The sequence below is a fragment of the Vidua macroura genome, chromosome 12, assembly GCF_024509145.1.
Source record: "Vidua macroura isolate BioBank_ID:100142 chromosome 12, ASM2450914v1, whole genome shotgun sequence".
NCBI classification, from domain to species: Eukaryota; Metazoa; Chordata; class Aves; order Passeriformes; family Viduidae; genus Vidua; species Vidua macroura.
The window spans coordinates 4,259,635-4,285,068 of record NC_071582.1 but is presented as its reverse complement, the minus strand read 5'-3'; the positions used below and the strand labels follow the sequence as shown (position 1 = coordinate 4,285,068).

At 40.2% G+C, this 25,434-nt stretch overlaps 2 protein-coding genes across 3 annotated transcripts; one reads left to right on the top strand and one right to left on the bottom strand.

The window, feature by feature from the left end:
* The first annotated feature begins 3,801 nt into the window (after positions 1 to 3,801).
* On the top strand, positions 3,802 to 14,809 carry LACTB (lactamase beta). 2 transcript variants are annotated; one of them, XR_008438986.1, is made up of 7 exons: positions 3,802 to 4,047; positions 4,953 to 5,019; positions 6,515 to 6,705; positions 7,047 to 7,392; positions 8,706 to 8,871; positions 10,307 to 11,467; positions 13,736 to 14,809. XR_008438986.1 is itself a non-coding variant. In XM_053988256.1 (6 exons), exons 1-6 carry the CDS (start codon positions 3,802 to 3,804, stop codon positions 10,848 to 10,850), a joined length of 1,560 nt encoding a protein of 519 aa, XP_053844231.1. In that variant the 3' UTR covers positions 10,851 to 13,253. The 2 variants fall into 2 exon arrangements, 1 of the variants encoding a protein (XP_053844231.1); XM_053988256.1 differs by lacking the exon at positions 13,736 to 14,809 and having other exon boundaries at positions 10,307 to 13,253.
* Positions 13,826 to 18,479, bottom strand: RPS27L (ribosomal protein S27 like). Its single transcript, XM_053988258.1, has 4 exons — positions 18,155 to 18,479; positions 17,767 to 17,875; positions 15,401 to 15,511; positions 13,826 to 14,319 (listed from the first exon to the last, which is right to left on the bottom strand). The coding sequence occupies exons 1-4, from the start codon at positions 18,359 to 18,361 to the stop codon at positions 14,291 to 14,293; spliced, it is 456 nt and encodes a 151-aa protein (XP_053844233.1). The 5' UTR covers positions 18,362 to 18,479; the 3' UTR covers positions 13,826 to 14,290.
* Positions 18,480 to 25,434: the final 6,955 nt, after the last annotated feature.

The window sequence follows — 25,434 nt, the reverse complement described above, 5'->3', positions numbered from 1 at the left end:
TGTGACAACCAGGGAAGCTCCCACAGCAGTGGAACCACTCCCTTTGCTAGCAGCTGGTTAAATGGGTGAGGGTTTTTACTGCCATCTACTGTGCAAATGCTTCAAGCCAGAGGGAAATAAAAATTCTGTCTCTTGGTTCTCAAATAAATGAAATTGCTTCTGAAAAGACAGAGTAAACAGAGCTTGATTTATCTCTAAGTCTAATATTCCCTTTATTTATCTTCTTTTCTAATTCAGAAATAATTTGGGTATTTCATTTCCTTCCTGTGCTGAGAGTAGAAACATCAGGCTTGATCAAGGTAATTGTTATCCCTTCACTCTTTGCATTTTCCATCAACATAAATTTTCCACATATGTATACATAGATAATATTTTTTAATCGCTGGTTTTCTATTTTTCTTCATTTTATCTAATACAAATATAAATTACAGTCCTTTTTGACAACTTTAGCTCTTGTCTGTTAATTGTATTCCATTAGATTCAACACTTTTAGGTCCAGAAATCTTTACAGAAGTTAGTCTTTAATTATTGGAATCCAGTTGGAATAATGGGAATCCATTGGATTAATGGATCATTTCATTGTTTCACAATAAATCCAAAAAAGAAATTGAATGAACTTCCTTACACTACTACCTCCTTCATTTTTAAGAGCCCTTTCCAACACATTCATCCTACAAGCTTCAGTCTGGGTCTGTGGCAGTTACAAATGGTATTTAATAATCTGAAAAAGCAGAGATGGGCTCATGATTTCAGGTCTGACCAGTACTTCATCAGGGGAATACTAATACTAATCACTTGTTTCCTATCTTTCAAACCTTACATGTTGTTTGTTAAAATTACATGTTTACCCATTTTTTTTCAATGGAGGAGTTACATTTAGGGGTGTGTCACTGCAGAGTTTGTCAGTGAACTAGAAAAGCAAATTAAATCATCATAGCAAAAAATAATGTGATCAAAGTCCAGACCTACAAGCAGGAACAGCCATAATAACATATGTTATTATTGCTGAGACATCAGGATCCACAAAAGCATTTGCTGAAATGGAGGAGGACTGATGGAAGTGATGAAAGTGATGAAGTTGTTTTCAAAATTCCTGATTTTTTTTTTACCCCAAGAGTTATGTTTTAGGAAATGTTGATGAAGCCTCACAGTTTGCAAATGCCTGATGTTTCCACAAAGTGGTGACCATCAGCAGCAGAGTGAGCATATTGTACCTTTTGCTGGTGGGCTACAGCACTGCAGAACAGCACAAAAGCTGCTGCCCACCTTCCTGTGGTTCCCCAGCTCGCATCATCATAGTGTTATGAAAAAGCCAGTGAATGCTGTGGCAAACAGCTGAAGAGCAAGATAACTGGGAAGATATACCAGCACTTCGTTTGAAGATCTTGTATTATTGAGCATTTGGTGTTTGTCTTAGAGATTAAGGGATGTTTAGAGATTAAGGGTGTTTGTCTTAAGGGATTCTTGATGGTGAGACTCCAGAACTGGGCTCAAGTGGAGGTGAGTGAGCACAGCCCTGCCTTGCTGAGACACCCATTGTCTCACACCATTCTTTTTCATCTGAATAAGGCATATCTCAACACAAATCCAGCAAGTACAGTCTGGCAAGGAGGCAGAGCAGGGGAAAATTCAGCTGGTTTAGTACTAAACCAACCATGTGGAGACTTTTCCACCATGCCAGAGGGGTCTCTAGATTGACTTTTCTGGTTATGTTACATAAAGAAAATGTATTACAGCTGAGACTTTGTGCCTCTACTTCTGAGTCACTGATGGACAAGAATGGAAGAAAAACATTGTCTTTTTTTGTTAAATTAGAATTGGATCATATGGGTGCTGTCCTCCTCATTGCTATCAGTAGAAAAAGAGTAGAAAATCCTCAAAACATTGTAAACCTGATACCTCAATTCAAAGTTAGTAAACCCAGCAGTTTAGAGGAAGATAAAACAGATAACAATAGGCCAGGTTGTGCTACTGGACTTAACACAAAGCTCTTCATTAAGGCAATCAGAACAATGGCAAGCTCTGTTTCTGGCCCATTCCAAAGTGTGATGTCAAAGAGTGTTCATGCTGAGCAGGTTAATGTAGGAATGCAGAGAATCCTGCTGCAAAAATGCTTCCAGAAACAGTTTAGCACTGTGAAAATGAGTTACAAGAAAGTAAATACATCATCTTGTACCAGTTGTGTATGAAGTTGTACTGTGATAAGCAATGGAGTTTTATTGAGAAAATACTAATGAGCAATAAATGCCTGCAGTGGAAAGGGTAGCATCTGGTCTGCATTTGACTTCACACATGAAAGCTATTTGGCCTGACTTTCTGCCAAATCCTGCCATTTTTGAGATCACTGGACATGAAGATTGAAATCCCTAGGTTAGCATCTCAAAGAAGTGAGCCATACTTGTAAGCAGAAGTGGGGAGTCTGTCCTTCTAGAACTCTCCGTATGCCATCTGTGCCATCCGCACTTTTCTAGGCTGAAACCTGACACTACAGCGGTGCTGGAAGATTAAGCTACTGTAAGTAATTCCTGACAAACCTAGTTCAGATACGGTCATCTTACAGTTAAGAGGTTTTATCTGGGTGTTAGCCCAGCATGCTGTACTTCAGCCTGGCATATATTTAGCAGCAGGTTGTTTTTTTGTTTTTTTTTTTCACTTGATTCTGCAAACATTTGCTGGGGAGTGCAGAGTTAAGAAATTATTTTTTGGCTTAAAGTATTCTACACCTTCTCTACCTTTTTCTTATGCATCAGAACAATGAAACTGTTGGTTAATACCAGGTTATTCTGTCAGAGTCACGTTGGTGCTGGTAGGAGTTACAACTTCACCTCCATCAGGAGGAAGAATGAGTGGTGCTGAGCCTGCTGGGGTTCTGCTCAAAAACCTTTATTTTCAAATAATAAGTCTTTGGGGAGGATTGCCAGGGATTTGGCTCATTTGGCCAAATACCACCTGTAACTGCACATGGACACAGCTGATGGCTTTTAGTGGTTAACTAAAGGAACCAGCTCTAAGTCCCGTGTACTTGGTGCTGGTGAGGCCACCTCTCAAGTGCCACTTCTGTGCCCTTCAAGACAAGAAGACACTGAGGTGCTGCAGTGGGTCCTAAGAAGGACAATGGAGATGGGGAAAGGTCTGGAGCACAAGTCTGATGAGATGAGAGAGCTGGGGGTGTTTAGTCTGGAGAAAAGGAGATTCTGGGGAGACCTTATTGGCCTCTAGAACTCCCTACTCCAGGAGGGCGCAGCCGGGTGGGGGTCAGACTTTACCCCCACACAAGTGACAGGATGAGAGGACACAGTCTTAAGCTATGCCAGGGGAGGTTTAGGCTCGGCACTAGGAAGAATTTTTTCACTGAAAGAGTAAAATTGGAATGGGCTGACCAGGAAGGTGTTGGGAGTCACCGACCCTGGAGATGTTCAAAGAAAGAGTGGACGCTGCGCTTGGTGCTGTAGTCCAGTTGATAAGGTGGTGTTCAGTCACAGGCTGGACTCGCTGATCTCAGAGGTCTTTTCCAACCTCATCGTTCCTGTGATTCCGTTCGTCGCCCTGGCCGGCCAGTCGTGCCGAGCCCCGGGGAAGCGGCCCGAGTGCCGCGTGTCCCGCTGGCGGAGCGAGCCCATTTGCAGCCCGTGGCGAACGCGGGCGAGCCGCGCTGTCCTGCGCCGGCCGCTGCAGGCCCTGCCGGAGCCTGTCCCGCCGCTGCGGCCGCGCTGCTCCGTGAGGCGGCGACGCTCGATGCGCTCGGGGCTCGGCCCGGCGAGGCGGTGCCTGTGGCCCGGCGGTGCCATGTCCGCCCCGGCCATGGTGGGCCTGGCGCGGGCCCTGCGGCGGGCGTCGGCTCCCCGGCGGCTCCCCGCGCCCCGCAGAGGGGGCGGCGGGGCCGGGGCGCGGCCCTGGGGCTGGGGGCTGGCGCTGGGGCTGGCTCTGGGGGTTCGGGCGGCGCCGGTGGGAAGCGAGTCTGAGAGCGGGCGGGAGGAGAAGCTGCCGTCCCCACGCGGCTTCGGCGCGGCCGTGGAGAGGAGCAGGGACCTGGTGCAGAGGATCAAGGTGCTGAGCGGGGGCACCGCTGGAGGCTGCCGGTGCTGGCGCAGCTTAGGCCAGCTTGATACAGGGGTGTACGGAAGTGTGGCACAGTATGGGGTATCTTGAGAACAAGGGGGGCCCTCAAAGGCTGTAGGGAGGAGTGGCAAGAGCCGTCCGAGGGCACTTGGTTCAACCTAGAGGAAAAACCTCACTGGGGCTGTAGCTTCCTCCTGAGGGAAAGCGCAGGGGCAGGCACTGATCTCCGAGTTTCTGTGACTAGGGAATACCAGGAAATTATGTCAGGAGAAGTTCAGGTGGGTATAAGGAAAAGTTTTTTACTTAGAGGGTGGTCAGGCACTGAACAGGCTCCCCAGGTAAGTGGTCGCGGCTCGCAAACCTGACAGAGCTCAAGGAGCGTTTGACTCACGCTGTCAGGCACTGGCTGGCATTGTTGGAGTTCTGTGCAGGGCCAGGAGCTGGCTCTTGTGCGACCCTTCCAACACAGGATATTTTGTGATTCTGTTTAAAAAGCACGTTGTAGTTACTTCGAAAATCCAGCTGAAGCTTTTTTGAAATCTTGCCTGCCAGTAGGTGATGCAGTTTGCCGGTTGCATATTAACTGTCATGTTTTGTTTCTTTTGCATGTTCCATTCCGTAATTCAATTGAATTATTAACGCAAAAATATTACCTTACTATTCTTCTTAGGTATGTTTTTCTCCATAGCTGAGTTAGAATATCAGCTTTGCAAAAGCAGTTTGTACCAGTTCAACCAAACTGGTACATAACAAAATTTCAACTATAATTTGGCAACAATAAGCAGGTTTATTTGTAGGGTTTTTGTAGCTTTTTCAGTTCAAGGGCTTGGGAGGAAGTGTTTTTTTAACTTAAATATCCTTCTAAATGTCTCTGTCCCTTTTGTTTTTTGCAGGATGAAGCAGGAATCCCTGGTATATTAGTTGGAGTTTCTGTAGACGGAAAGGAAGTCTGGTCAGAAGGTTAGCATATGGGAGTCGTAGTTGTGCATACTGTCAAGGACTGATGAAGAATTAAAAAATGAATGATTCAGACAAGTTAACCAGACTGGGATTTTGTCTACTTGACATCCTGTCTCTGGACAGTAGCCAGAAATGGGTGCTTAGGGAGTATCAAATAACACCTTCCTTGGTAAACTTCAATCATTTCCAGGAATTGGTAATTTGTAAACTTCCCGAATATGCTAGTATATCTCAACAGTTAGATTGGAGAACCTTTCTTCCATTAATTATTCAGATTAACCTTTGAATGCACTCTGGGCATAGAGCTGTACAGTGGTCTGGTAGCACTGTATGTAGGAGGTAAAGAACTGTTCTCCCCACAGGAACTTCCTTAGTAGTCAGAGGAATAAGGGCTCACATTTGGTGACCTGTCTCCTGTTTGTGGGCTGAGGTGTAGTTTTACTGGGAAGGTACTGGGATTTAACAGGTGTTATCCTTTCAGAAAGGTGTTTTTACTGAGTGGAACAGCTTCTGCATTAACAAGCACCAGGCATTTGAGTAGAAACTATATAAGAGAAAAGGTCTTGGACAAATGGCATGCAATCTGTTTTATTTCTTGTAGTTTGTCAAGGTTTGAGGTTTTTCCCTGAGCAGTTCATTGTTAGACTACAGTTTTATATAGACAGAGGTGTGTTGATTGCAGGCCTTTCTTGTACTGCAAACTGCAAATATGTCATTGCTGCATTTTCTTGCTTTTTTTGCTGCAACATCACTTGCACTTTCTTCAAACCTCGCTCAAACTGAAAACTAGTTTGGCAGCTTGATAATGCCTTATTAATTCCAGTTCTTGCTACCAGACTCGTGGATTGGTTACACAGGAAAACACTGTTACAGAGACTGGTTAAAGCTGTGTTTTAATTGAAGTCTTGCTGAGTGATATTGAAACATAGTGACACCTTAGTTCTATGACACCTTACAGCTTAGGTGATTGGTGTGAATTTGTGAGTGGTTTCCTCTCTCACTTTCTGTATTGATAAAATAAGACCTTTACTGCTTCAGCCATTAATTCAGAATAGTAAAAGAGTGTTTATGACTGTTGGTCAGTTATTTTATGGTCTAGATTTGGTCTGTTTGGGTTTTCTACACTGAATATTTGACCTCAGGAGTGTAAATTTTGGCTTAACCTTTAATCTCATTTATCATTATGTTTGTTGTAGTCTTAATCAGCAACTTGAGATGCCATTGTCTAATCCAATGGGGTCTGATTAACTGCTACTACTACAGTAATATGTTATTACTACAGTAATATATAGTAACATGTTACTACAGTAATATGTTATTCAATTCAGTTATGGGACTGAATTGAAGCAGGCGCTGGGATCGACCAATGCTTTGTGTCCCAGTTTAGCTGGAGGAAAAACATTTTAAAGGGCCAGTAAATCTAATTCATTGCATATAATTAATTCAGCATGTCTCTGTGCAAAAGACTTAGCAGAGTGTTTTTATTTCCTTACAGGTTTGGGCTATGCTGACGTAGAGAACCGTGTGGTGTGCAAGCCAGAGACCATCATGCGCATCGCCAGCATCAGCAAGTGTCTTACAATGATGGCTGTTGCTAAACTCTGGGAAGAGGGGAAACTGGATTTAGATGCTCCAGTGCAGAAATATGTCCCTGAATTTCCAGAAAAGGTCTATGAGGGTGAAAAGGTATGTAATTGTTTATTGGTAAGAGTTTTCTTTAATTTTTTCCTGTCACTACATAGCTATCTGTGTACAGGTGCCTGATCTTGACCTATTCCTACAAAACACTCAAAATCATTTAGACAAGTACTGATCTTTCCTGCTCAAAAAAGCGTATTTGGATCTTCACTTTTATATCAAGTGTGTAGTGTCTACATATATACTTTTTTTTTTAATACTGTGTTTAATATGTGATATTTAAAATGTCTTGTACCTTTGTCTGTTCTTTGTAATGGTGAATGTTACTTTTTCAGTGATTTATTGTTTGTCTTTTAATGAAGAGACCTGACATTATCCTGTCTACCTAGGTCACTATTACCACAAGACAGTTAGTTTCACACTTGAGTGGGATTCGTCACTATGAAAAAGATATTACAAAAGTAAAAGAAGAAAAGGAAAAGGCAAACAAAGCACTTAAGCTAGCAAAATCCCATCAGGACAAAGAACAAAAAGCAAAAGAAGGTAAAGGGCTTGAAAACACTGATTGTGTTAAACAGAAGAAAGAACATGATAGTGAGATAAAGAGACGAAATTCAAAGCCTGGCAGGAACGACAAGGAGTTTGAACAGGAAGAGTATTATTTGAAGGAAAAATTTGAAAGTGTAATTGAATCACTGAAGATATTTAAAAATGATCCTTTATTCTTTAAACCAGGTGAGTTTCTATTAATGCAGACCAAAATATGCTCTTCTGGTGAGAGTTTTGTTTCAAATAATTTTACATGTAATGATGATAGTAGAGTCCAGTGAAGAGTGTTTGTGTGGGGGTTTTGGTTTGTTCTGCTTCTCTTCCTTTTTTTTGTCTTCACGTGCCCCATTAAAAGCTCAACAGAGAAGTAGTTGGTCTGTTCTGCACAAACCATCTGGTCATGTAATATCTATGTATAAGACTTTTCTCCCAGGAGCATTAAGTAATGCAGTAAGTGCTCTGAAACATACCAGTTAGTGGATTTATAAATGCTGAAGCAGAAGATAATTCTGGTAACAAATTTCTATCTACAAAGTATTTTGTAAGCAAATACCAACTTGCTGTAGTCATGTTCTGGGCCTTCTAGATAGAAATCAAAAGCAAAAATTTTACTGAGGCACTAAATCAGACCTAAAAAAAATCTACAAAAAACCCCCATAGAATCACGGAATTACTGAAGTAATTTATTGTTGGGATTATTTAAATTAGGTCTAGAGAGGACTTGGAGGAACTTCAGGTGTAAATTTTAAATGAGTTAGGTTAAGGTAAATTATATGCTTTGCTGATAAACAGTAAATAATGTGCATTTAAGGGGAGAGGGGTAGAAAGAGGGTGAAGTTAAACACTCACCATTTTGGAGAGCTCTAGGAACCACTTCAAGTAAAAGATCTGTCTCAACTGTAGGCACTTCAAGCAGTTGCTTGATATGCAAATGTTTCATAGAAGGCATTAGCACAAGGATGAGATTTAAAAAAAATGAAACATTGTTTTGTAAATAAATTCTGTTGTCTTAAATAATATACATGCTTGTGTTTGTATAATCGTTTGGGATATTCTAGAACTAGAAACATTGTGCTAAAAGTGATGAATACCCTTGAAAAATGTGAGTACTGCTGGTTTTTTCCCTTCTCCAGGGTATGAACACACAAACAAGTCACAGTAGCTGAGCATCTTTTAAGCAGTAACTTTATGGCTTGTGTCAGCTTTCCAAATCCAGACATCCTTGTTAGACCTGATGTGGTAAATCTCCTGGAAAGGATGTTAAATGTCAGCATTGACATCTTGGCATGAAACCTGACTGTACATAGAGATCTCTGGAAGATTTTAGTGCTGTTCTCTTAGCAGGATGTGTGTCTGCTGCAGTACAGAATTTCCTAGGCCTAGGATTAACAATAGTTGATTATTAATTGCTATATATAGTTTTATTTGCACATATGATTCCATTTAAGTATCATGCAATTAATGTGGGGTTTTTTCCCTTTCTCACTACTTTCTTCAAGGTAGTCAGTTCTTGTACTCAACATATGGCTTTACTCTCTTAAGTGCTGTTGTGGAGAGAGCTTCAGGACAAAAATTTACAGATTATATGCTGAAAATGTTTCGTGATTTGGATATGCTGTCAACTGTCCTAGATGACAATGAAGCAATGATATATAACAGAGCAAGGTAAACAGGGGTGGAACTCTTAATTTTTCCACAACAACTGTTGCCCTTTCTATTTTAATTAAGACAGCTGAATTAAGAATGTGTGATTTTTCTTTTCCCAGACATTTGAATGAAGTGCTGTATGTTACCTCAACATTAGTCAGGTAGCTGGTTCCAATGCAATGGTATAGGTTCTATAATTAGCATGTAAAATTACAGAATAAGAAATAAATATTTCTTGTTCTAAGTGTGAATATGGGAGGTGAGTGGAGTAATAGGGGTGACTTCAAAGTTTACATTTACTTTGGGTACAAGGGAGCACATAAATGCAAATAAATTAAGGAGTAACTAGGAAATTATGTTGGAATATATAATTACCTTAGTTTGCTTAATATACTGGCATTTAAAGGGTTCCATGGAATTGTAATAGTCTCACAGTAACACAAGGTTTTCATAAATCAAATTTCAGTATCAGTGTTGACCAGAATTAAATTGTGTTTAACATCAATTGATTTTTAAAATTAATTTAACATAGGAAAAAAACCCCAACACTCCCACTCCCTCACTCCTACAAAAACAAAACAAATGACACCCACAAAATAACAAGCTGAGACAAATTTTGTAACTGGATAATCCATTCCAATATAGTGGATCAGGCTAGGGTTTCTTGTCTTATTTTATTGAACTTCCTGTCTGGGCTCAGAAATTGACTCCCCTGTTCAGTTTTGGTGTGGGAAAAGAATTCTGTTGAATGACAAAGTAGGTTTTAGTAACAGCCTCATGAAAATGAGGCTCAGACTTTTTAAAAGTTTGGCTTCTAAAATGCTCTCAAAGAACAATGAACATGTTGAAGCTGAGGTTTATACTAAGTACAGGTACATATTGAAAGTGTGTGTGCACACAGCTTTACTGCTCTAGTCTAAGATGCTTTGTGCTCGTGTTTAGTTTGCTTGCAAAATTTCAGAGGCTCTCTGGCTCATCTGCATGATAGCGATCTTCTCACAAATGATCAACCTTGTACAGTCAAGGATGGAAACTACTGTTGGAGAGCAGTCACCTAAGCCTCAGTTGTAGAATTCCTTGTTCTTTTAAACACTTCATATCTTAGTACAGGCATTTAAGAAAAAATCTGCATTGCCTGATCTATTTATCTCTGTCACATCTCTTATTTGTATATTGTCTTTATTCTTAGTATATCCTAAGATTAAGCAGAAGGATTAGTACTTTATTGAAGTTAAGTTTCAAACCTAAGAAGTCACCTTAATTGTTGTTTTTCTGTCTGAATTACTTGTTGATTTTTCTGCAATAAATATATTTTTAAATGTGTTTTAAAAACCCTCTAAATGTTTGTGAGAGCAAGCTAATCCACGCTCAGTTTGCTCTTTTGAAGTAGGGCAGCTTAAAATCATTGTGCATAGTCCATGAGAATGACAAGTTGAATTTTCTTGAATTTTAGGTGTTACATTTACAACAAAAAGGGACGGCTGGTAAATGCACCATATGTGGACAACTCTTACAAGTGGGCCGGTGGTGGCTTCCTGTCATCAGTAGGTGACCTCCTGAAATTTGGAAACGCCTTGTTGTACAGTTATCAAGCCGGACAATTTAAAAACAAGAATGGCAAACTTCTTCCAGGGTACCTCAAGCCAAGCACAGTTGCAATGATGTGGACGCCAGTGCCAAAAACAGAAGTGTCGTGGGACAGGGATGGTAAATATGCCATGGCTTGGGCTGTGGTAGAGAAAAACCAGCAGTATGGCTGCTGCAGACAGCAGAGACACTATGCATCTCATACCGGGGGTGCCGTGGGGGCCAGCAGTGTCCTCCTCATTCTGCCTGAAGAGCTGGACCCTGAAGTTGTGGGTACTTGGCCAGTGGCCCCCCCGAGAGGAGTCATTGTCACTATTATCTGTAATATGCAATCGGTTTCCCTCAACAGCACTGCCTTAAAGATCGCAAGGGAATTCGATAAAGAGAAATGGGCACAATATACAGACTAAAAGAGATGTATGTGACTGAACTCACTGTACTGAAACACAAAGGGAGAAGGGTGTAATTGGACTTCAAGTTCACTAAGAATATGGGAAGGACAAGCATAAATAATTCACTTAATTAACCTCTGCTAGTGGTGCTAAACTTACGTCTAACTGGAATTCATCTCTCAGGGAAGTTCCTAACTTAGAGAAAATGAGAATTTAACAGTCAAAGGTGACTTTCTGTAGTACCTGTGTAAATTATCATTATATACGCAGGTTATTTTTACCAACTAGTGAACACTTGACCAAGATAAAAAAATAGCCTTTTTTTTTTTTTTTGCACTAAGTACAAATTATCTACCTTGAATGTTAAACTTTTGAAAATTTTCACATCTTGATTTGAGCACACAAATATGTTGCTTTTTATTCTCACAGTTCGTCTGCCAAAACTATTCAGTATTACTTTTTAAAGAAAAATTGTGTCACCATTGCTTTTTTTTTACATACCACTTCCCTTATTTGCTTAAAAAAACAACAAAACCCAAACCTTGAAGCTACCTCCAGGATGCAGATTTATACCAGAAGCAGGCTTTTATCAGAGCTGTGGATTAAGAACTAGAAAAGAATTAATCTAGAGCAATGTAAGTAAAATTATTTTTGTTATTTAGATGTACTCTCATCCATTTTTATTGGACACAGACAATGTGTGGAATTAGTTTACTGTGCAGTTAAAGTATTATTTCTAGAGTCAAGTCCACCCAAATAGCACAATGTGACAAGCTGTCAAACTGTCCCATTATTTTTGAGTGATACACATGCTAACTTGGTAGCAGAAATGGCACTGTATTCTGTAGCTTAGATATTCTCTTGTAAACAGGAATTAGGAACTCAAATAGCTCAATACAGCTCAAAGTCCATTCTTGAAGCCAGGAGTAGAAGTCTCACCAACCAAACACAGCCATGGCAGCTGGAGCACAGCTCTAAGTGCTGCATCTAGGGGTGGGGACTCCACCACCTCTGTGGGCAGCTCCTTCTAATGCCTAATCACCCTTTCTGTGAAGAAAGTTCTTCCTGTTGTCCAACCTGAACCTCACCTGGTGCAGCTTGAGGCCATATCCTCTTGTCCTTTCACTTGTTCCCTGTGAGAAGAGGCCAACCCCCCCTGACTCCAGCCTCCTGTCAGGGAGTTGTAGAGTGATAAGGTCACCCCTTTTCTCCAGGCTCCTTCAGCTTCCTGTCAGACTTGTGCTCCAGACCCTTCCCCCAGAGAAAGAAAGAATGTCCACTGCCTTTCTCTGGACATGTTCCAGCTCCTCAATGCCCTTCTTGAAGTGAGGAGCCCAGAGCTGAACATGGGACTAGAGGTCTGAGATTTTCTAATCTTCAGTTTCACAATGGGAATAAAGTAGCATCTGAATTGTCCATTTTATGTATTTCACAATGGCGTGGAAGATCTCTGTCATGTCAAAGATTTATCCCCACCTCACTTCCCCTTCGGTTACTTTAGACAGTACTTCCAGGCTGAGACAAAACAGAAGTATCTTTCAGGATAGGTTTCAATACTTCCTTTGCTGCACTGCTTAGCAGCTCTGCTTCTCTGAATTTAAGGGGCAAGGTGTCTTGGTTATCAGCTAGCAGAAGATAGTCCTACCTGTCTTTTTCCCAAACTAATGCATTTAGTGTTATCTTCATACTTGTTACCTGCCCTGTGATGATACAGCATGCTACCCTCTCTGTTCCCACTATGCCTATGGTAATATTTATTACCCAAGACTAAGAAACTGGGAAGTTCAGTATTTTGAGGGGTCAGTGTTTTACCTACATTTTTAATTGGAGCTAATAAGACTAGTTTAGTATATTCTTCATAATTACAATCATTATTGTACCTTAAAAATTGTTTGCTTGGGATTTCTGGTCCACTCACCAAAATTTCACTTTTTTATTCTTTAATAATGGATTGTCTTTATCTCAAGAATATCCAATCATTTTGTCTTCTAGCACCTGGAACAAAATGGGTCCCTGACAGTCTCTGCTTTGGTATTAAATTAATCATGCGTTCTTATCTTTTAGGGTAGAGAAGGCAGTTATGAGAGACTAGGAATCAGTCTGGCCTTAGCCTATGCATTCAGATCACAATTAATATTGCTACTTTGATCTTTGTTCTAAAACCAGTAATTTGATGGGCTGGCATTGTGCATGGGAAACTAACTAGACTACGTCTGGTGAATTAAGAGCAGTTTTCATGATAAACTTACTTGTGAGTGAACCTTTGTTGTGAGTGGCACTGACATAAACCCCTGTTTTTCTTAGAAGGCGTGTGTATTCCATTGGTACACCTGTTTCTGTACCAAACACCTCCTTCTGCATATGGTAATTACACGTTTGCTGTTTGAAATAACATAAATAAAACGTACCTTGCAAATTCAATCAATTGTAGTATCAGGTTTTTTGGTTTATTTTATTGACTAGACATGTACGAGTCTAAAAAAATACTAGCTAATTAGAAAATCCCAATAATAATCAGCTCAGCAAGACCCCTGATACTTTTAAAGAGCTGTTGATACATAACTTGAGACATTATTTAATAGAATAAGATATATGTAAGATTTTGTTTTAATGTTTTCTCATGGTTAAAAACAAAATCCATTTTTAGCAGCCATTTAGAAAGACACGGCTTTCAAAAACTAATTAAACCCTTTTCCTTATTGCAAGAAGGCAATTATTTGATGCCAGTATTCAATACTAACAATATGCATGGGTTTGCTGTACTAGTGCCTAGATACCATTCACACCTCTTAGTGTAGTTCCATGACTTACAATTGCTTATATGCCAGTTGCCTTCTCTATACTGCATGTTTTCAGTGCTTTGCAAAGGACTACTCTTTTTTTTTGTTTGTTTTTTTGGATAGACATCTCAGTTTAGAGTACCAAGTGCAGTCTTGAGATCAAATTAGCAGGAGGGAAAATCCATGCATTCCAGAGAAACAGCTGAACAGAGGTGAGCAACTTTTCATTTTTATTTATTACCATATTACCAAGAGGGAGAAGGGACTACAGCAACATTGAAAGCAAATGAGCCATTTTAAATCTTACCTAGCTTTTGCAACCCTTGCAGTCATAGTAGCTGCAGCAATAAAATACACAAAAATGCATTTTTAAAGCAGTTTCTGTCACTATATGCATTACACTGCTGTAGTTCATGATTAGCAAGGGGAAGGATGCAGGAAGTCCAAGGTTTTTATTGTTTAAATGTAAAATTATAAAAATAGAGCTTGGTTGTCTGCAAACTTACAGGAAAAACTTGCACTTCAGATCATTTATTGAAAAAGAGATTCCAGCAGATTAGTGAGCAGTAGCATGTAATTTGTACAAAATCAACCATAATTACACTGTTGTTGTAACAGGCATTTTTAAACTGGTAAGGCTTTCAGGAACACAGATCCAAAAATCACATGCTGAACTGTTCAGTGTTGCTTTCTTCTAAATGAACAGCCTGCAAAGAAATCACGTGAGTAGAGACATGAATAGTCCTTAAATTGTTAGACTGCCTTGAAAAATTGTCCATCCAACGTAAGTAGAAAAATTAATGGATTAAATTTAAATTTCATAAATTTCATACATTCCACCTCTTCATAAGAGGTGAAGATTTAGCACTGTAAGTCTTCTCTAGCTCAACCTGAACAACATGTCTGTCATGCAATTCATCTTTAAATAAGATAACAGTGCACTATTTTCTTCCAGATGCCTTTTAAAATTTCAGTCTACTGTTCCATCCCTTAGTGACACAAACCCTGAACTGAAACAGCTGCTATGTGTGTTGTTACCATTTCAACTACTCAACAGCCTTACTTCAGGTATTCTGTCCTCACGTTTACTACCCCTGCGTAGTAGCACATTATACAAGCACTGCTATGTGTAATTTATATACATGCATACCTTTTGCTCTTTAAACAAGAAATTAATAAAATCTGGATTAATTTTTACATTTTTTAAATCCTAAAGTCTTTCTAGTGCTTTTCACATACCTCAGAATTGGGCTGCACTCAAAGATAATGGTGTTATACCAGTTATCTGTATATATATTATCAGTGGTTATTTGTTCCCTTATAATTCATATGAAACAAATTTTCTTTGAACCAGGGAACTGCTTTACAGTAGGGCTGTTTAAAAACAAACAGGTAAGCCATTAGTGACTAGCAGTGGCACAGAATTACTTTAGCCTGACAAAAGTACCCTACTCCTTTGATGGTGCTTTTGAACACTTTAAACACAGCTCAGAGTTAAACAGCAGTATTGATTACACAAGCTGAAGGGAATGACAAGTCACCTAAAATGAAGTGTGTTTGATGACAATGTAGGTGTTTAGCTGCCTGGCATATCTGTATAGCCATTTAAAAACAAAGAATCTGAAAAAAGTCACAATTTTGGGCCTATTGATAATGTTTCTACTAGCCAACTCTAAGCAATTTGCAAAATCAGTGTTCCAGTATCAGTTTCCAAAATCCAAAATCCTTGCAGGCTATAAAATGCATTTATATAAGTGGCATATTTAGGCTGTGTAGCATTGCCCTTACCTTCTGTGAGCCTGGCTTTGCCCCCAGTTGGCTGACACAGGACAGTTGAGCACCCTACACACAGAACTACTGTCTGAGCATGGCTGAAAACAGTGGTGATCTTGTAGCATCCTGAAAAACAACATTATGAAACTTTCCACTGGGTATTTATAGCATAATTTTTTATGTGTTAATTGAATCAGGTACTCTAAATACACTTGTCCAAAATGCATCTATATTTCATTACACAACACACCAAGCCAAACTAAGCAAGCCATTGTTGTGCTCTGAAGTGCTTGCCTTTACTTACATGCATAGGAAAGCAAGTTAGGTAACAGGAACTGGTATGATTCCCATATGAAAATCAACAGGCCCTGCTGGCTGACAAGCCCTAGGTTGCCTATCACATCTCCTCTAAAGAACTTCAGCAGTTCCAGATTAGCCTCCTCTGCTGAACAGAGGAACCCATGTAGCTGGAGAAATATTTAACTTGTAACAGTAGAACACTGCTGTTGACAAAGTCTGAAAGCTGGGAATATAAACACTGCTGTTCCAACCTGTGTTTGCTTTCTGTTTAATAATTGGTACATATAAGGCTTGGTTGCATTCTATAAAACTAACATCATATTTAAATGGAAAGACTTGCACAGAATAACTTCACTGATTCCCTATGTGATGTTTTTGTCTAAAACGTATAAATTCTATGACTTAAGAAAGGATGAGATCACTCATACATGGCTTAGAAATGGGATTTTCACTGCTTTTCATTCTTTTTCCCTTGAAAAGTATTTTTAATTAGCCAAGAGGTATTTTTGGAGGAAGAAAACCTGTAAAGGATTTAATCTGTATGTGGATATACAAAATAAATAAGTAAAGGTGAGCAGAGATTGCATTTTCACACATGTGGATCAGAAAGTTAAGACAAAATATATGGTGTGAGCAGGGTCCTGTGACAAAAGGTCTGCTTGGTAAGAAGTACAATTAGACAGAATAACAGATCTCTGTTTAAATCACAAAGAGTAACTGTACAAATCTTTGTGAAAAACTACTAAGTGCTAAAATTTAATCACAGCAAATTTTGTTTTTCCCCTGTTGAAGATGAACTTCCATGTTGAGAAGTTTGTGGGTTTGGCAGGGAAACGAGCCCAAACCATTTGAGTACAAAGGTAGGAACTTCAATTCCACTGATCTAGGGACACATAAGGCCATCTGCTATTTTCAGTGCCTTGTGTATAGGATTCTATCATTATTGAAGCTCTCCTGCTTTGCTCTATATATCCCTCAAACACAAAAAACAATTAACCCAATAATAATTAAGATAACCAATGACCTATGGGCCTATGTTGACACTAACTGTATCACAGTGTATACTGCTTTGAACAAGGTGTAAAAAAACCCAAAAAACCCCAGAGGCTTAGCCTTCAACCCTGTATTTGTTTAAAAGCAACCACGGTTTACTTTCAAGCTGTTTAAATTAATTTACCTCACTTTAAGATGGAATATGTCTCAGAGCTTCTTAGAAAACTAGGCTACTAAGAAAGAATAAGATAGGAAAAACTGAGTACATCAACAATTCCCTGGTTCTAAGGCAGGAAGATCACTATTGTAAATGTTTTCTTACTGCTAGAACCTTCTTATGCTGCAGCAGTTGCTAGGAAATTACCACACTGGGCAATATGGATGTAACTGTGCTGAATAAAAAAGCTGTTCACTGGTAGGGCACATTCCTGTCATGGTGCTACAAAATTCCATAGTTTAGTTTATAAAAGAGAAGTTGATTACAGAGATGTCTCTGAACCAAAGTAATGAAGTTCTCTGAAAAGTGGACATAGGCAGCATCTTATAACCCTTGTATATGAGCTAGATGGCAGCTTAGTTTTTAACAGCACATGCAAAAAAGGGAGTTGTGTATGTTTTACTTTTATGTATATGTGCACTATCCCTACTTATATCCTTGTCAGAAGTTTTTCCAGTTGCTTTTCCAGAACTAATTTACAAAGGAAGGAAAACAATGTTGGCTTCTGTTTGAAACTTGTGCTATGGATACTTTAAGGCATCCATTTAATCTCACTTTTTATACATGTCAACCTGGGGGGGTTGCGTTTTTCCCTACTTGCAAGGGTTTTATAAAGGAAAAAACCCAACTAAAGAAGCTCTTATGCCAGAACCTCCAGAAAAGAAAAGTCTGGTTGTTTACATTAACTTTTCCCAAAGATTGAAAACACGGTTATTGTTTAAAAATCCAAAGCAATATACAGACCTTTTTCTCTACAGAATAGATAAACCAAACTCAGATAAGAAACAATAATCAACCGTTACATGAAGATGAACAGTATACAAGATCAATTTTGTTCCTTCCATCACGCATGAACATTTTAAAGATTTACCTGGACATTTTACATCCATAAAGTAGGAGTTTGGGCTCTGCACCAGACGTTTCTTTTTGTGCTTCCTCTTCTCATCCTCTAAGGAGGGATGCACTAGGTCTTTGGCCAGCTGGGTGGGGCAAGAGGAAAAGCGCACTGGGCGTTACGCGGCCACGCGGGAGCCGGGCCGGGGCCCCGGGGCTGCCCGAGCGCGGCCGCAGCCGCGCCCCGCCGGGGCCTTTGCGGCCGCCTGCGGCTCCCGGGAACAGCGGGGAGCCCGAGCGGCCGCACCGGCGGCCGGAGACCGAGGACGGTCGCGTCCGCTCCGTCACCCGCCGCCCCGCAAGGTCCCCGCGGTGCCCGGGACAGGCGGCACCGGGCCCGGTGTAGCAGACCGTAAACAACTCACAGGCATGTCCGCCGCCGGGCCGTCCTTTCCGTGCGCTCTGCGCCGCGGCCACGCCTGTGCCGTGTGTCGGGGCCGGGACCGCCCCGCTGCAAAACGGCCGCACGCGTGCCTCCGACACACCGCTGCGTGATACTGGCCTTTCGGGCTATGAATGCCCTTTAGAAGTGCTCCCACTGCACACTGGATGCTGATTAAATCGTCATTCATATGGCACAGAATCGTAGAATTGTCAGGGTTGGATGGCACCGCTGGAGATCATCCAGGCAGGGTCTCCTAGAGCAGGCGACACAGGAACGTGTCCGGGTGGGTTTGGAATGTCTCCAGAGAGGGAGACTCCATAATCTCTCTGGGCAGCTGTTCCGGTGCTCTGCCAGCCTACACGTAAGTTCTTCCTTGCTGAGATGAAATTTTTTTGTGGTTTAGTTTATGGCTATTGCTCCTCGTCACACCGCTGGGCACCACTGAAAAAAGTCTGGCACAATCCTCTTGGCACTTGCCTTGAAGATACTTATATGCGTTAATTAGATATCTTCTCTAGTCTCAACTGGCCCAGCTCCTGCTGTCTTTCCTCATAAGAGAGGTGCTCCAGACCCCTCATCATCTTTGTGGGCCTCTACAGGACCCTCTACCTGTCTTTCTTGTTCTGAGGAACCCAGAACTGAACATATGTATGTTGCTTCATAGTAAATGATACATTGCATGAAGTTGTACCCGTGAGCATATTCTTTTGCAGTTTCCCACCCCAGTCAAAAAGAAAAAGGCAGAAGAATTTCTGTTAGTTATCATTCATGTGCTTAAATCAATTTAGAGAACTTACGAGACATAAAAATATTGCAGATACTGGAAATTAAAAAAAAAAAACAACTTTTTTTTTTTAGTAACAGGCTGAGTGTTTTGTATGTAAGTCAGTAATCACATTACACACGTGTAATCTGTAAATTCACGTATATTTATCCTGGAACATTTAAAAGTGTAGTTCAATAGAAATCCTCCTGGTGGCACAACAGACCTTAAAAAAATCACTTGGTGTGAAGTCTTCCCAAAAGTCCAACGGGAACGTGTCGGGACACTGCCTTTCTGAGAGGGAACTGATGCATTTAGCAAAACTTCCTTGAAAAGTTTGCCATGAGCACAAGTGAGGATGTAATTTCACAGAGGCATGTCGCTCTGACAACAATATTCTCAAGGCTGGGCTTGGTCTCTCCAGCGCTGACACTATAACAACTTTCAAAATACCTTCCACCCCAAACTCTTACGTTATTCTGCCAGCATAGCCCCATGTGTTGCAGTGCTCCAAGCCATTATATTGGTTTTCCTCTTCTCACTGTCACAGCCTTGTAACACTGTAATGCTGTGTTAGCATCTTCCTTATGCACTGGTGTGGTGATGACACACAGATAGAGGTATTTTGGAAGTATTTCTTGTTGTATCCTGGGGAATTTAATAGGAAGGGCTCTGACTCATACTTTCCTCTGCATGCTGTCCTGTGAAGCTAAGAACATAAACCAGTTACCAGCACAGAGTCAGTTCTTGTGTCTTAGCTGTTCCTACCACCATCCTGTCCTTTTCAAATGCATGTTATTTATGTGCAAGCAGAATGGAAAGAGGATAATTGCTTAAGGCTTTTGATTTAGTATCTGAAGGAGAGTTATATTTTTCTGTGTTAAATAAAATACCTTCACCATGTATAAAGCACTACTTAAAATAAAATAGAGCTTCTGAAGTGCCATCCTTCTTCATCTCTTCCTCCTAGCTTTCCCTTAGAGCTCTTTCCTGCAAAGAGCCTCTGGTGCCTGAGGAAAACTTTAGAGTCACATTAGAAATTGGCTTCCATGGAAGGAATGGCACACAGGATGATCTGAAAACAGGATGTGTTTTGGACACATTCCTCTGGTTCTCTATTTTGGTTTTGCTTGTAGATTCATTTCCTTTTGTAACAGCTTGTAGTTCAGTGACCTGCTGTATGAGTAAATTCTAATGCATTACCTTTAATCTTACAATTTAAGCTTTTTGTGAAGTATACTCTTTAGAAAACAGAAATGCAGCACCGAGTTGAAGTGTCAGTTAGCAAGGAGAGAAATGCTGTCTGTACATCGGTGGTTTGGCCTACTAAGACACAGATAGATTCAGGTCTAAGAGAACAACTTCCTCTTTCCAGCCTTCTCCCAGCAAGCAAGGACTTTGATCTCACTTTAGAAGAAAAAAACCAAGAAACTTTATCTGTCTGCTAGAATGACAACAGAAAAATTCCAAAAGTTGATCTGGAAATGTTTTAAAACAACATAATAACAGTTGTGTTTTCTCCCGCATTGTGTCAGTCTCATGTGTTTGAAAGCTGAATCTGTGTCTCTGAGGATGTGTTGTGGTGGGATCCTGCTGGGCTGGGACAGCCTCCAAGCCCTCACTGTGATGAGCACCTGCTGCCCTGGTATTGCTTTTTTTCTGCTCCATTTGTGGTCTTCTGCACCTGAATTTGGGTAGTTCCTTAGGGTTTGCTATCTGACACTACCTGATGGCTTTTGGAAGGATTTACTACAGAACCTTGTATAAACTGCCTGTGGTCACTGACAAAGTGTGTAGTGACTGATTTTGAAAACCCAAATTCACCCTACTAATGTTCATAGTGGTTGTCTAGAACACTAAAATGGGGATGGGTGGCTCTGTAATACTATTCTTAAGAGCATTTAGATTTCTTTTTGATAACTACCTTTAAGCTGCACTCAAAATAAGTTCACTTTGAGTGGTATGTTTGATCCAGAATGTGGCCTGTCTGTGGTTTTGCCTATACTGCAGAATTAGTTTTAATTGATTGTAAACTAATGGTGTAAACTGTGGCATGTAATAATTTGGTTTAAATATGCTTGTGCTCAGATAGTTTAGCTTAGCAGTGGAAACTGAAGAAATTCCACTTTTAGCACCACTGTAAGAGCAAACTTTGAAAATTAATGGATTTTACAGATAAGAATCTTACAGTGTTTTTTCCTTCTGGAATTGAACTGTACATACTTTGTGTAATTTTTTCCCCCCAATAATGACTTCATTTAACCTCTTCTATATAAAGTTCTGCAGTATATACACATGGAAAATTCATAAATTTAGATCACTACAGTAAAGGAGAGTACTTTTCTTTGTACATTAAACTAATGCATTGATCTTAAAACTAGGAGTTAAAAGCAGGACATATCAACCTATCAGATGCAGTAAGACAAAGTGTAGAATGAGCATAGAAGTACCCACCTTCTAGTGAAATAAGTGAAAGACTTGTTTACTGGAAACAGATAATAAGTGACTTTTTGTAAAGGAGTGTCACATGATAGTCATCTACAGTAATGAATTCCAGAGGCACCTGCCAAAGTCAGAGTTGTTAGAGATATGCATCAAAAATATGATTTTATTGGGTAGCAGAGTTCAAAAGCTAAGAAGCAAAGCTCATGTTAATGACTTGTGGTTAGGTGGCATTCAGGGCAGGACTGCCTCATAAGATTATTGTTGGTAGGACTTGGACCCATTGATTCCAGTTAGTGCCAAAATAACAGGATCTTAGTTCTACCAACATGTTTTAAACTCTGTTTTTTTGGTTTTTTTTTAATGTTGTACTTAAGCAGTTAAGATGCAGAATTTTCTACAATTTCTACAATGTACTATATGTGCATTGAGAAGAGCTTAATTGAAAACAGATTTTCACACAGTTGTCTTTTTACCTAACCAGTCTCACCTTTGAACTAAAGGGGGGAAAAGGATCTTTGAAAGTTAGAAGTAAGGATGTCTATCATTTGAGAAATTAAAAATGAGAGTGGGAGTGAAGTAGCAATATAATCTGGGGTTTTTTGTTTGTTTTTTTTTTTTAATGTAGGTGTTGGCAAAAAAAGTGTTTTCTGGCTTTTTTAATGTATATGTAAAGATTTTTGAACTTAGTGCATATGAGTAGAGATCATCTACTTTTGCTATTCCTATTAGTTCCTTTTTTGAACTGAGGGCTTTAACAAATGCACTTTACCTACTCCCCAGTGACTAATGGAATTCTGCCATACCTTGATTAGCACTCACCTGTGTATTGGATGAGCTTGAACTATGATACTGATCTCCTTTTATGACCAGATGACGTGCCTAGTGGGTGAGGGAAAGGCTGTGCAGTCTGCCTGGACTTCAGTAAACCTTTGGCACTGCCTCCCACAGCAGTCTCCTGGAGAAGCTGGCAGCCCATGGCTTGGACAGGAGCACTCTTTGCTGGGTTAAAAACTGTCTGGATGTCTGGGCCCAGAGCATGGTGGTGAATGGTGCCAGATCCAGTTGGGACCAGTCACTAGTGGTGTTTCCCAGGGGTACTGGGTACTGGGCCCAGTCCTTTTTGAGGTCTTTATTGATGATCTGAATGACAGGATTGAGGGCACCCTTAGGAAGTCCATGGATGACATGAAGTTGGATGGGAGTGTTGATCTGCTGGAGGACAAAAAGGCTCTGCAGAGGGATCAGGACAGGCTGGATCTGGTGCCAAGCCCAACTGTATGAGGTTCAACAAGGCCAAGTGCTGGGTCCTGTCCTTGGGTCACAACAACCCCTGCAGCTGGTTGCAGCAACCACCACAACAACTACAGGCTGGGGCAGAGGGGCTGGAAAGCTGCCCAGCAGAAAAGAGCCTGGGAGTGCCTGTTCACAGGGGCTCAACATGAGCCCAGGTGAGCAAAAAGACCAATGGCACCTGGGCTGTACCAGCAATGGTGTGTCCACCAGGACCAGGGCAGTGACCATGGTCATGTGCTGGGGGGCACATCCAGTGGGCTCCTCAATTCAGGAGAGACATTGAAGTGCTGGAGTGAGTCCAAAGAAGGACAGCAGAGCCCAGAAGGGTCTGGAGCACAAGTCTGATGAGGAACAGGTGGGGGAGCTGGGGGTGTTTAGCCTGGAGAAAAGGAGGCTCAAGGGTGAACTTAGCACTTATCACTATTGAAAGGAAGGTGTAGTAGGGTGAGGATCAGGTTCTCCTCCCAGGGAACAAGTGACAGGATGAGAGGACATGGCCTCAAGCTGCTCCAGGGCAGGTTTCGGTTGGACATTGGGAAGAATTTCTTCACGGAAACAGTGATTAGACATTGGAATGGGCTGCCCAGGGAGCTGATGGAGTAATTATCCCTGGAAGTGTTCAGAAAAGGACTGGAAATGGCACTTTGTGCTCTGGCTTAGTTGACAAGGTGGTATTTGGTCAAGGGTTGGACTCAGTGATCTCAGAGCTCTTTTCAAACCTTAATCACTGTGTGATTCTATTCTGGCAAAATGGTAGGGTAGTAATTTAGGGATTGTAAAGGGTTTTAAAATTCTGCTTTTTTGAAATGTACAAAACAGAATCAAACTGTTACAGTCCCATCTGCTCTTACGTAGTGACAAAAGGTAAACCACAGTTTCAAGTCTGTTCTATTTCCTACATGTTCAGTGTTCCCCTCAGAGGTTCTCCCATGCCAGAAAAGAAAAGAATTGTTGATCTAATTGACTGCAATGCAATATAAACCAAATGTTAACATTTCCAATTTGGAAACAAAGATGGGGTTCCAAAGTGTTTGCATGGAACAGGTATCATAGAGGTGTGGATATTGAACATTAACAGCTTTGATAGTACTCCTCAAAGTTTTACTAACATATTACAAGGTATACAATTGAACAATTACAGGTTTTTTCATATTCTAGAAAATAAAAATTGCAACTTAATTTTTCTATCTTGTTTTTAAAGTTCATGGTTAAATAAACATCTGTCCCTTGAATGTGGCAAACTGGCACTTTTCTAAATCAGAACAGAACGCACCATTGCAAAGCACCAGTGTAATTGAAGAGGGAAGTAATTTGCATTATTTTTCTATAAAAATACTCTTGAGTAACAGATGGCTATCACAAACATATTGCTCCAGAGACATATGAAAGCCTACGTGTTCCATAAAACTCAAGACTGAATATTAACCCCAAAATTCTCTCTTCAATGCTGAAATGTGTTTTTGTAGTAATCTTCAGCATGGCCATAATTACAGTACATGTCTCTGAAAGTACAGCTACAGGAAAATATTTCAGAGAGTAGGTTTTCATTTGCAGTTTCCTATAATCCAATTATTCATATTAGACTGAAGTAATTAACCAATTTGTTCTGACTGCTTCAGTGCCAGGTTGCCATTATAATTTAAATACTCAATTATTGTAATAAGTAGTGTGACAACTCATTTTAACATTTAAACAGCCCAACTGCTAATTATACAGTACAAAACTGATCCAAGCAGCCATGTTTCCAAATTCTGGCCTGAACTAGGCAGAGGTCCACAGGTGTGTTAAAAAAAAAAGAATTGGCAATTCCCCCATCCTTGATTTGCAGCTTTCATTCTCCTTTATCAGATGATATCCTGGTCTTCCAGAGGTCTCAATCAAACAATTATTATAAATAAGATTTTTTTTTCACTTGAATTATGATGAAGCACATAAATGTATAGATATAAAATTAGATTTTGATGAAATTAACTGGAAATTAGATTAGCATTCATGACAAGCTCTTGCTGAATTCATCTTGTACAGAGTTTTACATCACATCTGTCAATGGATTTTTCATGCTATCGGCTGGGATTACCACCAAACTGAGGTCCTTAACGGGGAAAATTTGGATAATTAATAACTAATTATAGAATACCTTTTGCTTTTTCAAGGATTATAATGGTTGAAGGTATTTGTTTGGAGTAATTCCTCAGTGCACAAATACAGCATTCGCCAGGCATTAGACTAGCTTGGTCCTATTTCACCCCATCAAATTGTTGGTTAATGTCATGAGGTGATTTTTTGTGTGCTTGCAGGAGGCTAACCATGTATGAGAGAGCTTTAATATTCAAAACTAATTTTGTTTGATTCTCTACAGAACTCAGCATAAATATTTGCCAAGTTAACACACATACAAGAAAAAAAAAAAAATCCAAAAGTGAGAAAGGATCATTTACAGTAGGCTGTGTTATAACTAATAGAAACCTTAATTAATGATTTGGGGAAATCTTTTTTCTGTTTTTGCTAAGAGGGAACTGAGAACGGTTCTAGTGATTTATAGTGTTAGAGCTCTGTTTATAGGTTGTCTGAAGGCTACAATTTTTAGATTAAATTAAAGCAGTAAGTTCTTGTTGTCATTTTGAAGTGTTTCAGTAGTGCTATTTATGTTTATAGTGCCTTGTGACATCCTGTGGGGAACACACTATAATGAATACATAATGAGGCTGCCTCACACCAAGAGATTATTAGTGGAAAAAAAGATGGGGAAAGCGTTTCAA

Coding starts and splice junctions, on each gene's coding strand:
- LACTB (XM_053988256.1), top strand. CDS start 3,802: ATGGTGGGCCTGGCGCGGGCCCTGCGGCGGGCGTCGGCTCCCCGGCGG. Junction 5,020..6,514: donor AAAGGAAGTCTGGTCAGAAG/GTTAGCATATGG, acceptor ATTTCCTTACAG/GTTTGGGCTATGCTGACGTA. Junction 6,706..7,046: donor AGGTCTATGAGGGTGAAAAG/GTATGTAATTGT, acceptor CTGTCTACCTAG/GTCACTATTACCACAAGACA.
- RPS27L (XM_053988258.1), bottom strand. CDS start 18,361: ATGAATGACGATTTAATCAGCATCCAGTGTGCAGTGGGAGCACTTCTA. Junction 15,512..17,766: donor TATGGATGTAAAATGTCCAG/GTAAATCTTTAA, acceptor GTTGTTTTTCAG/GATGCTACAAGATCACCACT. Junction 14,320..15,400: donor CAAAGCCAGGCTCACAGAAG/GTAAGGGCAATG, acceptor ATTTCTTTGCAG/GCTGTTCATTTAGAAGAAAG.